The 14913-nt window shown below is 44.5% G+C and overlaps 1 protein-coding gene across 1 annotated transcript in view; it reads left to right on the forward strand.

Annotated features, from left to right (window-relative positions):
• The window catches only part of SCN4B (sodium voltage-gated channel beta subunit 4), a 34895-nt gene extending 30105 nt beyond the window's left edge, over positions 1-4790 (forward strand). Inside the window, exon 5 of the mRNA XM_027835628.1 lies at positions 1657-4790. Within this exon, the coding sequence (XP_027691429.1) occupies positions 1657-1750 (94 nt within the window). The 3' untranslated portion in view covers positions 1751-4790. The remainder of the gene's footprint in view (positions 1-1656) is intronic.
• The last annotated feature ends 10123 nt before the right edge of the window (positions 4791-14913 follow it).

Consider the following 14913-nt stretch of genomic DNA (forward strand, 5'->3'; position numbering starts at 1 on the left):
CCCTTCTAACTATTGTCTCCATTGGGCCATTCCTCCCAACCCACTTTTCTTTTACTTATTTAACTATTCTCCTTCATCTTTGATTATTCATCTCTAATTTTCTATTTCTCCTTATTCCGAGGTTGTATTTTTTTGTACTATTGTATTCCTCTACCCCATCATCCTCCCCATCTTATTACCATCATCCTTTCTATCCCATTATCTTCCTAACCTACCTCTGTCCTTCCTATCCACCTTGCTTTTCTTATCTGATCATCCTTCTCCCTAACCCATTAGATCTGCCTCCCATCCTCCCAATATCCCATAATGTTTCTTCATATCTTACTAACCTTCCCACTATTGCACTTCTCTCAGGCCCTCTCTCATTGTTTCTATCCTATCCTTTTTTCCTTTATTTTGCTGTTCTTATGCCTATCCCATTTTTCTCTTCATTCCACTGTCCTCTTCTATTCTACCATTCTTGTTCTCATTGCATTCTCATTCTATTCATTTCACTGTTCTCTTGCATGCCACAACCTCAAATTTATCCCACTGTTCTAGTCTTCCTGTTGTCAAATTCTTTCTATCCATTCTACTGTCTTCACACAGCCCAGGCACCTCCCTCCTATCACACCATCTCCTGTGTAAATATTCTTCCAGTCACACTATCCTTCTTATACCGACATTTCCCAGCCATCATCTAGGCATCTTCCTCTCCATACCTCTCCCCACTCTATTTTCCTCTCACTCCTTCCTGTCTCCTGAAACTAAGGAGACTGGTAGTGAAAGACTCCGTTGTCATCAGTATTCTCCTGTATTTTGCTTTTTTCTTTCCCCTGGGGTCAGGGAAGAAGGGAGAGAGTGATAATCCTGATATCACCTTCTTCTCATCTCCCTCTAGGGTGTCCTTCCTGGGGACAGCTCATTAGTACCGCTGTCCTCTCCCACATTAAAGTGTTGTGTTATAAGGAAGAGCAGGGAGGGAGTTCCCAAGGCTTGTACCTCACCTGCTCTTCCACTATGTAAGTGATTAGAGCATTTTCTTTGAAGTCATTCTCCAACTCTTAGTAGCTATGTAACTATAGCAAGTTAGTTAACCCCTCTGAGCCTAGGTTTCCTCATCTGTAAAATAGGGCTAATGATACATACTGCCACTGCCCCTTAATTTGCAGGTTTATTGTAGGTAAAGTGCCTTAGAGATGTGGTGTTATCATTATTACCTTTATATAGGCAAAACTAGGACTAAAAAGTGTGAGTTATAGCAAAGACAATTATAAAACAATTACAGTTGTCCAACAATGGAAGGTCTTCCTTGCAAACCAATGAGCCCTCTGTCACTAGAATTCCTTTTTTTTTTTTTTTGGTCTTTTTGGAAGCAATCAGGGTTAAGTGACTTGCCGAGGGTCACACAGTTAGTAAGTTTGAACTCAGGTTTGAACTCAGATCCTTCTGACTCGAGGGCCGGTGCTCTATCCACTGTGCCACCTAGCAGCCCCTTTACTAGAATTCTATAAAGAGAAATGCTAAGCATGAGAAGAGCAGGCAGGACCAAGCACGAGGCAGAGAGCACTGGGAAACTTGAGTAGCCAGGGTCGCAGTGGGTGGCAGAGAAGGTTGTTCTTGATGACCTCAAAGGTCTCTTGCAATGCTGAAGTCTATGATTCTTTGCTTTTCCAGGAAGGAATGCCTCGTGAATTCATCGGGGAATGACAACACTGAGAACGGAATGGCCGGCTCCAAAGCAGAACAGAAAGCAACACCAAAGTTGTAAGCCTCTGGCCTCGAGGCCCAGGCGGATACTGCATTCAACATCACAACTACAGAGTCTCTATTTTTGTTAACGAAACTGATGCTTGGGCCGTGTCTATAGAACCCACGTGCCTGTGATGCCTGCTGCTTAGCTCAGACTGGAATCCTTTAGGGGTGGGGAGCAATGGGGCCTCCTTAGACTGGCTCCCTTAGCTGTAGCCCCTCAACCCTTTCTCTCTTTTCTCCTCCTTCCAAGGATGCAGATAAGTCAGGCAAAAAAGGAGAGAGGTGACCAGGGGAAGTCCTGTGGTTGAGGGGGTGGTGGAGGGCAGGGAGAAGTAGTATAAGAGCACTGTGTGGGACTCAGAGTTGGGATGACATCAGAGGATGAGACACACCCTAAGGCTTGGGTGTGTGTAGATGAGGATCTTCTCTTCCAGTCACCCTTCTCTACCCTGATTTTTCTTCCCCAATATTTGAGAACCCCTTCCCTCTATGCTGGCAATGGGTAAAGCTCATGCTCTGGTCCCATCACTTCCCTTGCCCTGACCTATAGACCTTCTGTCTTTCTGGTCAAGGCAGGACCATGACCAGTTCATTAGGAGCTCCAATTCTGGGTCTCCTTCCCTTTCTTTCACAGCAAGAAGTGTCATCTTGCTTGGGGTTCTCAGTGCCTGTCTTCTTTTGTCCCCTGTCTCCCTCTCATAAGACTCCTACTCCATTCTGACCTCTTTCAATGGTTTCTTCTTTTCTCTCATTCCATTCACCCCCTATCTTCAAAGGCCTATTCAGTACTCCCCCATCCAAATAAAGGACTCATATTCTCTGGGTCCCCTAAGATCCTTTCTATGGATATGGGGGCATAGACATGGAGGAGTCCCTATGGTGACATGGGGGGGCATTTGCAGTCCTGAACACTGAACTCTGGGGATGGAGGTCAACTGGGCAGGATTCATATCTTTTTTTCTGTGTGTGGGGGTATAGGAATGAATCATTTCAGGTGTTGGTGCTTCTAGATGTAACTAGATAGGGATGTAACTTCCTGTTTTGTGGGGTAAGTGGTCTCCTCTCACCCCAGCCTGCAGTCCCATGGCCAGAGTTGGGAGGAGAGGCACACGGGGCATTCTCTCATCGCCTCAGGTCTAGTTGGGAAAGTTTCACTTCAGAGGCCTGAGTAAGGAGTTCTGAGCTGGGCCACTCTGCACCTTGGGTCATTGGAAGATGGGGAAAAGGGAAAATCCTGGCTCCTTGGCCTGCAGTAATGTCAGGCATTAAACCCTTTCTCTGTTCTCTAAATCTGTAGCTCAGGGGCTCAAGTTCCTATGTTACTGAGAGAGAACTAATCTAGACAAGGCCAGAGACTTTGAGTCTCAGTTCCCTAGGGGACTGGAAGCTCTGACTTAGCCTTAGTTCCCTGGTGCCTAAGTTCCCCAATTGGGAAAGGCCATGGCCTGTGCCCCAGGCCCATCCCGCCCCACCCATACCTGGGAGCCCATGTCTCTTCGTCATGGCAGGACTATGGCTAATTCATTGGGAACCCACATCCAATCCCTCTCCCTCCAGCCCCCTGGATCCCTTTCTCTTCCTTTTTGGAGAAAGACTGCCATGTTGTTGGTGATTCTGAGTGTACTTTCCCTTTATCTCACTTTCACTCTTTCCAGTCATCTCTTTTCCTCACAGCTGTTCATCTCTCCCCCATGAATAAGGCCCATGCATGATCCCTAAGTAAAGGGCTAGAACCTTTCTCTAGGTATCTTCCATTTCTGGCTGCAGACATTAGAGTTTTCCTTCCTTCTGTTGAGAGAGGCCTTGGGTTTGCTGACTACCACTCCCTGCTTCAGTGTTAGGTATTTAACCTCAGCCTGCATTACCCTTTCTCCAAGGTTGGGTTGGACCTAGGGGAACAGGCACCCACAGTTATTATTATTATTGTTATTATTGTAATTGTTATTTTTTGCTGTTCTAAGAATTGGTATGCACATCCCTATGAGTGGGGACAGTCTGTGCCTTAGACCCTTGGCATTTGAGCATATGCCCTGGGAGATAGAAAGTTGCACCTGACATGGGAAGCAGAAAAGAGTCCTCCAAATCTGCTCTAGCTCACAAAGAGGGCTACTGGCCTGGGAAAAGGAGGAGTGAGTAGGGTGTGGGAGCTTGTAATCAGGATGATTCAGCTTGGTCCTTGCCAGTTAACTTGGGCTTCTGTTACGAGAGGGGTTTGGGGGATGTGGTGTGGGAATGATTGCAGCAATCAGGTAAGGTAGTGGTTGAGCTCTGAGAATCCATGTGACTGTGCCTCAAAGCAGTAGACAGAAGCGGCCCAATGAAGGAAGGGTAGTGGGGATGGTGATAGTGATGTTACGTCATGGTGCCAACATGAGCCGACAGACCCTGTCCTATCCTCAATGGTGAGACTGCCTATGGTTGCCTCATTTAGATTTTTCAGGCTCAACTTCTGTGGTTTGCCCAGGAAGAGCCAGAGTTTCTCTTTTTTTCCTTTTCACCAACCATGTACTTATGGTAGCTGCCTCTGGGGACTCCCTGGGACAGAATTTCCCATTTCACAGAAGATAAAGGAAATAAAATCATAGAGCTGGGAAGTGGCATTTGGCAGGCTCCCCTTAGGCCCACTTTCGACAGGGGCCTATGTCCTGGCTCCACCCACTATAATCCTGGCTACTTGTTTTCCAGAGCTTTCTGCCTCATGCTTGGTGCTGTGCACCCCTTTCAGGCTTCCCATTCTTCCTTTTCTCCTCCTACAATTGTTCCCATTCTGTCCTGCTTTGATTAGGCCAGATTTTATATGCACATTCAGACTTCCATGGGTGAGAAGCCCTTTGGCAGTGGACAGATCAGGGCTTCCAACCATCCAGCAAATACCTCTTGTAGCTGCCTTCATGGAAAACTACTTTCTTTTTCCTTTCTAGCCTCTACATTAAGCACAAGTTGGGGAAAAAAGATCTTGGGGTCTAGTACTTAGGGTAGTTTGAGAGGAAGGGAAAAGACAAGTGAGATCTTTCCATTCCCAGCTCTACCACTTACTTGCTGGGTGACCCTGGGCAAGTCACTTACCTTCTCTGGGCCTCAGTTTTCCCTATCCGCAAAATGGGCATAATAATACTTACCTACCTCACTGAGGTGTTGCGAGGCTTGACCAGTTCTTGATTGTAAAAAAAAAAAAAAAATTTTTGACTCAGGAGTCCTCCAGGAGGCAGAGTATTATTATCAGACAGATTGTTCAGAGGGTGGGTTCCTTTTCTTCATCCTTGTCTCCCCTACCACTGCACATGCATCCTTGGAATTCTCTTTACTTCTAGGATGTTGGAAACATTACCTATGTTGCTTAAAGATCTTCTCCCATGGTCTTGGCTACGTAGTAGGAAGTATATGTAGAGCCACCACTCATGCATCTCCTGCAATGTTGGAGGAATTCCATGGAAGGGAAGGTGTAGGATAACTGGTGAAGTTTCTTTGCTCAAAGGGAGCCTACTTTGCCAAGTTGTACTTGAATGTCCAGAACTTAAATTCACTTGTCATTGACAGAATCTCTTAGGGCTCAGTATCTTCCTCGGTAAAGGAAGGTTACTGAACTAGATTGGTGGCCTTTGTTTCTATAGGCTTTATACTCATGGGGGTGTTGTTTGGAGTTACTGTATGGGATCTATGAGTAGGTAGTATCTGCAGATGCTAAAAGTACAATAGAATGAGAATGCTACTGGGCTAGGGTCCTGGAAAGGTTTTGATTTCAAAAGGGGTTCTCATCCTTAAAGGGATTAGAAATCCCTGGACTAGATGAGTTAATAAAGTCCCTTACAGCTCTAATATTTTATAAATCTATAAAAGACTGTTTGAGTGGATAAGACCAAAGAAATCAATTGGAGACTAACTCTCCCTTTTGCACTCCCTGTCCTTTCACATCAGAAAGAAAGATCTGTGCAGTTGACTTTGGTTTTCACAACAGCTTTGTCATCCTCTGACCATGAATTCTATAATTGGGGACTGAAATGGCTTATATTGGTCATATTTCATGGGGGATACTTTTGGCTAGATGGGTATTTGTAAGTGGTAGTGGGAGGGGAATACGTGTCTGAGACTGTGAGTAATCTATGTATACCTATTACATGTGTTTGCATGTGTGTGTGTTTCAAATGTGCACAAGTGTGTGTGCATATGAATATCTATAGGATTACATGACCAGTTTGCATTTGGAATGCAGTCAGCCGGTCAACAGGAATTTATTAACTACTTACTATGTGTGTGCCAAGCACTGTGCTAAGTGCTGGGGACACAAGGGAGACGACAACATGGTCTCTGCCCTCAGGGAGCTCATAGTCTAATGGGGGAGACAAGATACTAACAACTGTGCAAAATCTAGACAAAGTAGATGGAGCTGATCTCAGAGAGCAGGCAAAGTGAGGATACATGGTTGATTGACAGCTGGTCTGCCTCGTTGATGGCCACACAATATCAAGTGCTCACTGTTTTGTGGCATAGCCTTTGGAAACTCAGGTTTATCTCTAGGACACAAGAAAGCATCGGATAGGGAATAGGGATTACACTTTGGATTTCATCAGTATAGGGAACTCCCCAGTGAAGGCAGCTGGGTGGTGTGGTGGATAGAGTGAAGGTCTTGGAGTCAGGAAGACCTGAGTTCAAATCTGGCCTCAGACACTTACTAGCTGTATGACCCTGGGCAAGTCACTTAACCTTGTTTGCCTCAGTTTCTTTATCTGTAAAATGAGCTAGAGAAGGAAATGGCACCAGTATCTTTGCCAAGAAAACCCCAAATGCAGACACAACTGAAAACAACTGAACAACAGCAAGAAGCAAAAAAACTCCCTTTACCAATGCAGGTTGGCATCTTAAAGCCTAGAGCACTGAAAAGCATTAGAGTGGTTGCTGCACAAATGTTTGTTGAATTTGAATGTGGGGAAGTTTAAAGGTGCAGGGAGTGTATGTCGAGAAGGTTGAGTGTGTGTGAGTGTGGGCCATGAGCGTGTGTATGGGGTGTGTGAATATGTGTAGGGAGTATGTGTATGTGAATGGATGTCGAGGGAGTACATGTATGGGGTCTTGTACATAGGTGAGCATTTCTGGGGTATGTGAGGGGGAATGGGTGTAGGTCTATGGAAGAAGTATGAATGTATGCAAGTGTGTAGAAGGGGTATGCACACAGGCTGTGTAGATAGAAGGGATCGTAGATGTGGTTTGTATGTATGTATGTATGTAGTATGCATGGTGGAGGTCATGAGAAAGCATGTGTATTCCCTGTGGAAATGAATTTACGAAGGTTTGTAATCAGGGGACCCAGCAAGGAGGCTGACATTGATGCAAGACAAGGCAGGGATCACCTTCCTTGGTTTGCTTGGTGGCTGTTAGAATGTCCAGAAGCTGACAGAGGATTCCACAGAGTAGAAGCCCATTTCATGTCATTGCAGGGAGGACAGCTACCATGGCAGGGAGGGAGCGCCAAGGGGAGAGACTTTCTCTGGAGAAGTCCCTTGGGTCTCATTACTTTTCTTTGTTCCAATCCATATTCCCAATATTTCCACTGCCCACATGATATGCAGTGCTTTTGACTATACTGTGCATGATATTTTTCCTTTGGCTTGAATGGAAAACAATTCCTATAGTTAGTTTTCCTATGTAACCATGTGGTTATATAAGTAACCTATATAACCATGTCTTGATATGATACACATATAGGCCTTGGGAAGTCTCTAGGCCTAGGGGCCTCTGGGGAAACGCAGGTGTGTATGTGTGCATTTATATGTTTAAATATATGTATATATGCATACATATACATATGTATTTGTGTACAAGCACAGACAGAAAGGATGTAATCAGGATGCTTTGCCTTTATGATACATTTTGCACTGTAGAGTTTTATTTAGCTTTGCCTTGAATGAAATAAAAAAAATATATTTAATAGAACTGTTTTTGGCTATTGTCTATTGCTTCAATCTTGAGTAAATGGGGCCTCCCTGAGTCCCTAGCTCATGACACTGTAACCCTATCCCTACACAACTCGCCAAACTTATTTGTTCTGAGTTTGGTAGAATGAATGTCAAGGGCAGCTTGGAAGGAAAAGAAGCGAAATATAACACACACACACACACACACACACACACGCACGCACGCACGCACGCGCGTTAACCTGCCATTACCTCCTTTTCTTAAAGCCTTACTTCCTTCCCTAGGGATGTTCCAGCCCCCTGAAATCTTGCCTGCTAGAGTTCAGTGTTGACCTTTGGGATGGTTCTACGCATGTTTTTATCCTATTAGGCTTCCTAGTTGCCATGGGGCTGATATGGTTGTAGGTAGGGCTTGTGTGGCTGAGTATATCATTCTGCATTACAAAAAAACTCATGTCATTTTATGTAGCATAGTATGGTAGAAAGAACTGAATTTGGAATCAGAGACCCAGGTCTGACTTCCAGTTCTGCCATTTACTACTGCTGTGACCTTGGGTAAATCATAATATCTCTGGGTTTCATTTTCCTCATCTGTAAAATGAGGGCCTAGAGATCTCTAAGTCCCTTTAAACCTTCAATTCATGATTCTCCTATCACTTGAATATACCCCTTCCCTGATGTCATCAGAACAGGCTTGCACAACCTGTGGCCTGCCAAAGGATTTTGGGTGGCCCACAAAAAATATGGAAGAAAACATTTTCTACGTTTTTCAGGCCGACCGAAATCCTTTGGCGTGTCTGCAGGCCGTAAGTGGCCCCCAGGTTGCAGCTTGTGCAGACCCGCAGTAAAAGGTTATATGTCAAGGGAGGAAAAAGGTGAGATAGTGGCTTATCAAAAGTGAAGGGCAATTAATTGACAGCCTTTGGGTCCCATGCAATGTCAAATGAAGTCGAGGAGGCTTCCCCCCAGCATGCCAGACCCTGTGGAGGATCAATGGGAAGACAGATTAGATTTACACAGGATGGGCGAGAATGGATGTATCCCATATGTCTGTCCCTGCAGGGAGACAGATGAGATCGCAGACTCAATGGAGTATGTCACTAGGCACTAAAGAGAGGGATTTGGTTGTGGAGGGTAAAGGGTATTGGAGTGGAAGCAAGAAGATGTGCTTCTAGTCCAGTCTGACACATCCCTTTTCTGGATCTCAGTCTTCTTGGTGAAATGAGATGGTTAGGCTAGAGGATCTCTAACGACTCACTCCTTCTGCTCTGAAATGCTCTGGGTATGGACACATGTGTTGGTATATGCACTTCAGTGTTTTGCCTGCTAGGTGGCACAGTGGATAGAGTGCCAGGCCTGGAGTCAGGAAGACTCAAGTTCCTGAGTTTTAATTCAGCATCAGGCACTTACTCACTGTGTGACCTTGGGCAAATCACTTAACCTTGTTTGCCTCAGTTTCCTCAACTGTAAAATGAGCTGGAGAAGGAAATGGCAAACCACTTTGGTATCTTTGCCAAGAAAACCCCAAATGAGGTCATGAAGAGCTGGACACAACTGAAATGGCTGAACAACAACAACAACATCCCTTTCAGACCTAAATCTATGATCCAGTATGAAATGTTATATATTTACCTATATTAACTATACATACTCACACATGCATGTATGCATATGTATAAGAGATACATGTGTGTATTTATGTACATGACATTGCATCTTAGATTATATGTTATACCTACTATGAAATATCATATGAACATGTATGTATAGACATATAAATCTCTGTCTCTCCCTCCCTCTCTCTTTCTCTCTCTCTCTCTTATTCTTTATCCTATCATTCTGGCATAGTAGACAGACACCTTGCCTTAGATAAAAACCTGTGTTTGTCTTACCTCTGATACATACAGACTGTGTGACCATGGACATTTAATTTCTCAGTGCTCCAGGCACTTTCTAAGACTCCCAAGTTGCAGAGAAGGTACCAACCTGAATTCTTAGGAGAGTTTCCTGGGAGTTCCCCACAGATCTAGTCTCTATCTCTTTCTATCTATCTACATGCATAATTGTGCATATTATGTTTATGATAGCTAACATTTTAAAAGTGCTTTAAGGTTTATAAAGCACTTCTATCATCTCATGTATAATATGTAACTGCATATGTATACATATATATGTATACATATATATATATGCATATGTATGTGCATGTGTGTGTGTGTATAGCAGGGAGCTGGCCACTGAGAGTCGAGTTCTTAGGAGTAAACGTAGTGTGCTCTGGCTGATGCAATCCCCCGAATGGACCTTTGAGGATGTGCAGGTATTCTATATCTCCAATCCATTTACTGAATACCTTTTTGATTGGCTGCTGAGTCAGAATTGGGTATTTACACAAAAGACCACCATGGGCGCAAATCAGACTCTTTCATTCTCTGGCTGCCATCAGTAATAGTTTCTTTGGTCCATGGGTGGGTTCCCCCAGTCTTTTCTCAGCACACAGCACTTGCTCATAAAGGCTGAGCTTTCATTAATCCCCTGTGTTAGGACAGCTAGGTGGCGCCATAGTGCACAGAGGGCTGGGTCTGGAGTCAAGAAGACTCATCTTCCTGAGTTCAAATCTGGCCTCAGATACTTACTAGCTGTGGGACTCTGGGCAAGTCATTTAACCCTGTTTGCCTCTCAGTTTCCTTATCTGTAAAATGAGCTGGAGAAGGAAATGGCAAACCACTCCAGTATCTTTGCCATAAAAACCCCAAATGGGGTCAAGAAGAGGCAGACACAGCTGAAAAATGACTGAATAACAACCTGTATGTTACTAGATTATAAACTCCTTGAGATCTTGTATCTGATCATTGCATTTTCATTAGCACCTTGCACTAGGCATTCCAAACAGTGGGTGGTCAATGCTTATTGACTTCATATCTCTTATCTCTTTTAACTCTCATATTACCAGCATCATTATGCCCATTTTACACAGGAGGTCACAGAATCAGACAGAAGACATAATTAGCCTGAGGTCACATAGCTGGCAAACAGCAGAGCTGGGACTGAAACCCAGGGCTTGTGGCTCCAAATTCAGTATTTTTCCGATTATGTCGCAGTTACCTCTTTCAAATGTGGATGGATGTACACGAATCCCTCTCTACTTGGGCACCATTTCAAGAGGGGTGCCCCAAACAGTGTTGTTGTTTGTTGCTGTTGTTGTTCAGTCATTTTTAGTTGTGTTTGACTCTGTGAGTGCATTTTGGGGTTTTCTTGGCAAAATACTGGAGTGGTTTGCCATTTCCTTCTCCAAGCTCATTTTACAGATGAGGAAACTGAGGCAAACAGGGTTAAGTGACTTGCTCAGGGTCACATAGCTAGGGAGCGTCTGAGGCCAGATTTGAACTCAGGAAGATAAGTCTTCCTGACTCTAGGCCCAGTACTCTATCTAGCCACCTAGCTGCCCAAACAGTTTACTCATCTGTAATATGGGGACAATAATAGCACATACCTTCTAGTATTATTGTGAGGATAAAATGAGATATATGTAAAGCTCTTTGCAAATCTTAAAACTCTGTGTAAGAATTTAAGGCTTGGCAGTAGCTAGGTGACACGGTGGACAGAGCATTGGGCCTGGAGTCAGGAAGACTTGAGTTCAAATCCAACCTCATTTATTAGCTGTATGATCTTGGGCAAGTCATTTTTCCTCCTGTCTGCTTCAGCTTCCTCAACTGTAAAATGGAAATGATAGTAGTGCCTACCTCCAAGAGTTGTTAAGGGGATCAAATGAGATCATATTTGTAAAGCATTTAGTACAGTGCCTGGCACATAGAAAGTGCTTAATGAATGCTTGTTCCCTTCCTTCCTGCACAAATATGAGATGTTATTATAAATATGAGATCCTTTCTCCTCACATTCGATGCTGTTCCCCTCCTTTGGTATGAAAAAAAGGAGTTGTCCTCTTGTCTCTAGGCCTTTTATTTTCCCCTCTGATACCTGACCCTGAGTGGGCATTGTGGGGCTCAGTGTGCTCAAGATCTTGGATCCAAAGAAGACTTTTTATTAGAAAATTACTTTGTGTGGGATTTTTTTCCCCTGAAATTCACTTCACCCCAAAACCCCCCTTAGTCTTCGCTCCCGAGTCCTTTGCGAGGTTGCTTATGACTTCTCTGATCTTTTTTTTTCCCCCTGAAGGTCCTACCCCATTTCCCCTGCCTTCTCAGGCTTCTACCACCCCAGCCTTGCTTTGTCTCCATTGACATTGGGCCTTAGGGTTTACCAATCGCTTTCTTCATAACATCCCTCTGAAGCAGGTGGTATAAGTGTTGTGATCCCCATTTTATAGATGAGGAAACTGAGGCTCGGAGTAGTTAAATGATTTAACAAGGGTCATAGGACTATTAATTCAAATCCAGGGGTCCTGACTCCAAACCCCATACTCTTTCTCCTGTATCACTCTGCCCCTACCTAATTTTGAGGGGAGCAACCTGGGAGGCTATCCCAGCTCCATGTATTGATGCAATGGCAAATATAGGAATCCAAGGCTTCTGATGAGTTGAAACCTGCCCAGATGGATGGATTTGAATACTAGGAGAGGCCCTTGTGATTTCTTTGATCCTCGGGATTAGCTCTATCTTGGACCCAGCAGCCAAGAAATATGGATAACCTCTGTTATCTGGGTGAATATCCATACTTATCCAGATTCCAACTGCTGCCAAGTTTGTATCTCTGGTCTCCTGTTCTTGGAAAAGGTCCATTATATGCCATAATGATTCTGGAGGCAGAACTGGTGGCCGAGGATAGAGGCCCAAACCTGGCAGTTTAGGTCCTCTTGGCAAACTTCTTTGGCCACTGAGAGAATCTGGATTGTCAAAAACCTCCAGGGACTCCCCATGCTCTGCTAAGGTTGAGTCCAAAAGGCCTGGCCGTGAGTCTGAGTGGGATTGCCTTTCTTCCACTTCTTTTAGGGATGGAGAGAAAGGGGTGAGGAGCTGCAGGGGAGAGGGGAGGGAGAAGCAGCAGCAGTCGATCTGAGCTTCTAGACACATTCCCCATCAGCAGTTGAGAAATTGTTTTCATGGAGAATATTTGGGCTGAGAGTCAAGACATCTGGATTCTGCTGGCTTTGTCCTTGCCCCGCTGTGTGACTTCTGCCAGACGAGAAAATCTGGATCTCAGCTTCTCCCTCAAAAATGTGGGGAAGAAAAGAATCATCCCTGCTCCTTCCCTTCTAGGGATGGTCTAGGTATATAGGCCTTTGAAGGAACAGATCAGAGAAGTTATGGTAAGAATGGGGGGGGGGGTTCAAATGCCTCCTCTGCTTTTTACCACTAGTGGACAAACCACTTCTTCTTTGCAGGCCTCCGTTTCCCTGTCTATAAAATTAGGGTGTTGGACAAGATGATCTCTACAGTTCCTTCCAAGCTTCTATAATCCTATAGAAAAATGCTTTGGGACAAAGGTGCTAAGTAACCTTAGGCTATCACCATCATCCTGACAGGGCTGCCAGAACCAGCGAGAAGGCAACCGGATGTCCAGGATTGGGCCAGCTTGTTGCTGTTCAGTCATGTCCAACTCTCTGTGACCCCATGGGCTGGCATGTGTAGTTCACTTAACGTGTATGTACAGTAACAACAAAAATGGCGTCCATCGGATCCTTACAAATACCATCTCCTCATTTCCGTCCTAGCTACACTGCTTCGGGGCTTTTCTGACTTCTCCCCCCCATGTTCCAGAAAGCTTATTATTAGAGTAACCTCATCATCTTATAAGATCTCCTCAGCCTTGGGACCTCATCTCATCACTACCCTCAGCCTTCATGTTAGAGGATAGGCCAAGAACTCCAAATTTCTACTGAAGGAGAGAGCTAAAAAAAAAAAAAAAAAGGAGAGAGCTCAGACATCTCCTTTCTCACTTTGCTGCACACTGCCTTGGGACTCCTCTGACTTCTTCACTATGATTCCTGGCCCCCAACCCCTACCCCCATACCTTGCCCCTCCTTCCCCCAATTTTCAGGATTTTTTTGGTGTGTTTTTTCTTCCTTGATTAGATTGTAAGTTCCTTGAGGGCAGGGACTATCTTTTTAATTTTTTATATTTGTATGCCCAGTGCTTAGTACAGTGCCTGGCACATAGTAGGTATTTAATAAATGTTTATTGACTATTGAACAGGACCTCTTCTCTGTCAAGCTAAGGAGCTCTCCCAATATTACTGGAGTGTGTATTCCCCACTGCACTGGTTATTTCCAGGTTGAATGAAGTAAAATCAATTTATACTTATATTAAGAGCCTTATTAACTTTTTATGGAAGCCCACTGGAGTTATAATGTGCTATAGTGGAAGCCTCCTGACTGAGTGGTAGGAAAGCCTAGATCTAGAGCAGAACTATTGCTAATTAACCATGTGACCACTAGCAAGTCATTTGTCTTTTTTGCACCTGTTTCCTTACACGTAACATGGAAGTGGGGTGTCCAGAGTCAGCTTCTCCACAAGGAAGGATAGATAGATAGGCCTGATTCTATATGTAAGGGGAAGATGGTGTGTGTGTGTGTGTGTGTGTGTGTGTGTGTGTGTGTGTGTGTGTGTGTGTGTGAAAAGAATGAGATAGAGATAGAAGGGCAGAGAATAGAAGAAGGAGGGAGAGAGATGAAGGAGACTGAGAGAGCAGAGGAGGGAGAGAAGGAGAGAAAATGTGGGAGTATGAGACAGAGAGAGAGTATGTGTGTGTGAGAGAGAGAAGGAGAGGGGGAGGGGGGAGAGAAAGGGAAGAAGAGAGTGAGAGAGAGAGGGAGGGAAGAAAAGAGAGGTGGGGAGAGAAATGGAGGAGAGAAAAAGGGAGAGAGTGAAAGAGAGGGAGGTGGGGAGAGAAATGGAGGAGAGAAAAAGGGAGAGAGACAGACAGAGAGAGACAGAGAGAGAGAGGTGGGGAGAGAAATGGAGGAGAGGAAAAAGGGAGAGAGAGACAGACAGACAGAGACAGAGAGATAGAGAGGTAGAGAAAGAGACAGAGACAAAGAGATAGAGAGACACAGACTTGGACCTAATCAACTCTGAGGAATCCTTAGGATTCCATGACATCCTACAACTCTCGCTGGTCCAAATGGTCCCATACAAGGGAAATCTCAAACTCATAGGTCATCTCTTTCTTTAGCCAGTCCAATACAGGTTTAGAGCTAAAGGTCACCCAACCCTTTCCCTTCATTTAACAGGTAAGTAAATAGACCCCAACAGGTGAATTGAGTCATTCAAGGTCAGAGAGCAAAGACAGGACTAGAATTCAGGTCTCTTGACTC

This window comes from Vombatus ursinus, unplaced genomic scaffold, assembly GCF_900497805.2.
Source record: "Vombatus ursinus unplaced genomic scaffold, bare-nosed wombat genome assembly UNPS02014816.1, whole genome shotgun sequence".
Lineage (NCBI taxonomy): Eukaryota > Metazoa > Chordata > Mammalia > Diprotodontia > Vombatidae > Vombatus > Vombatus ursinus.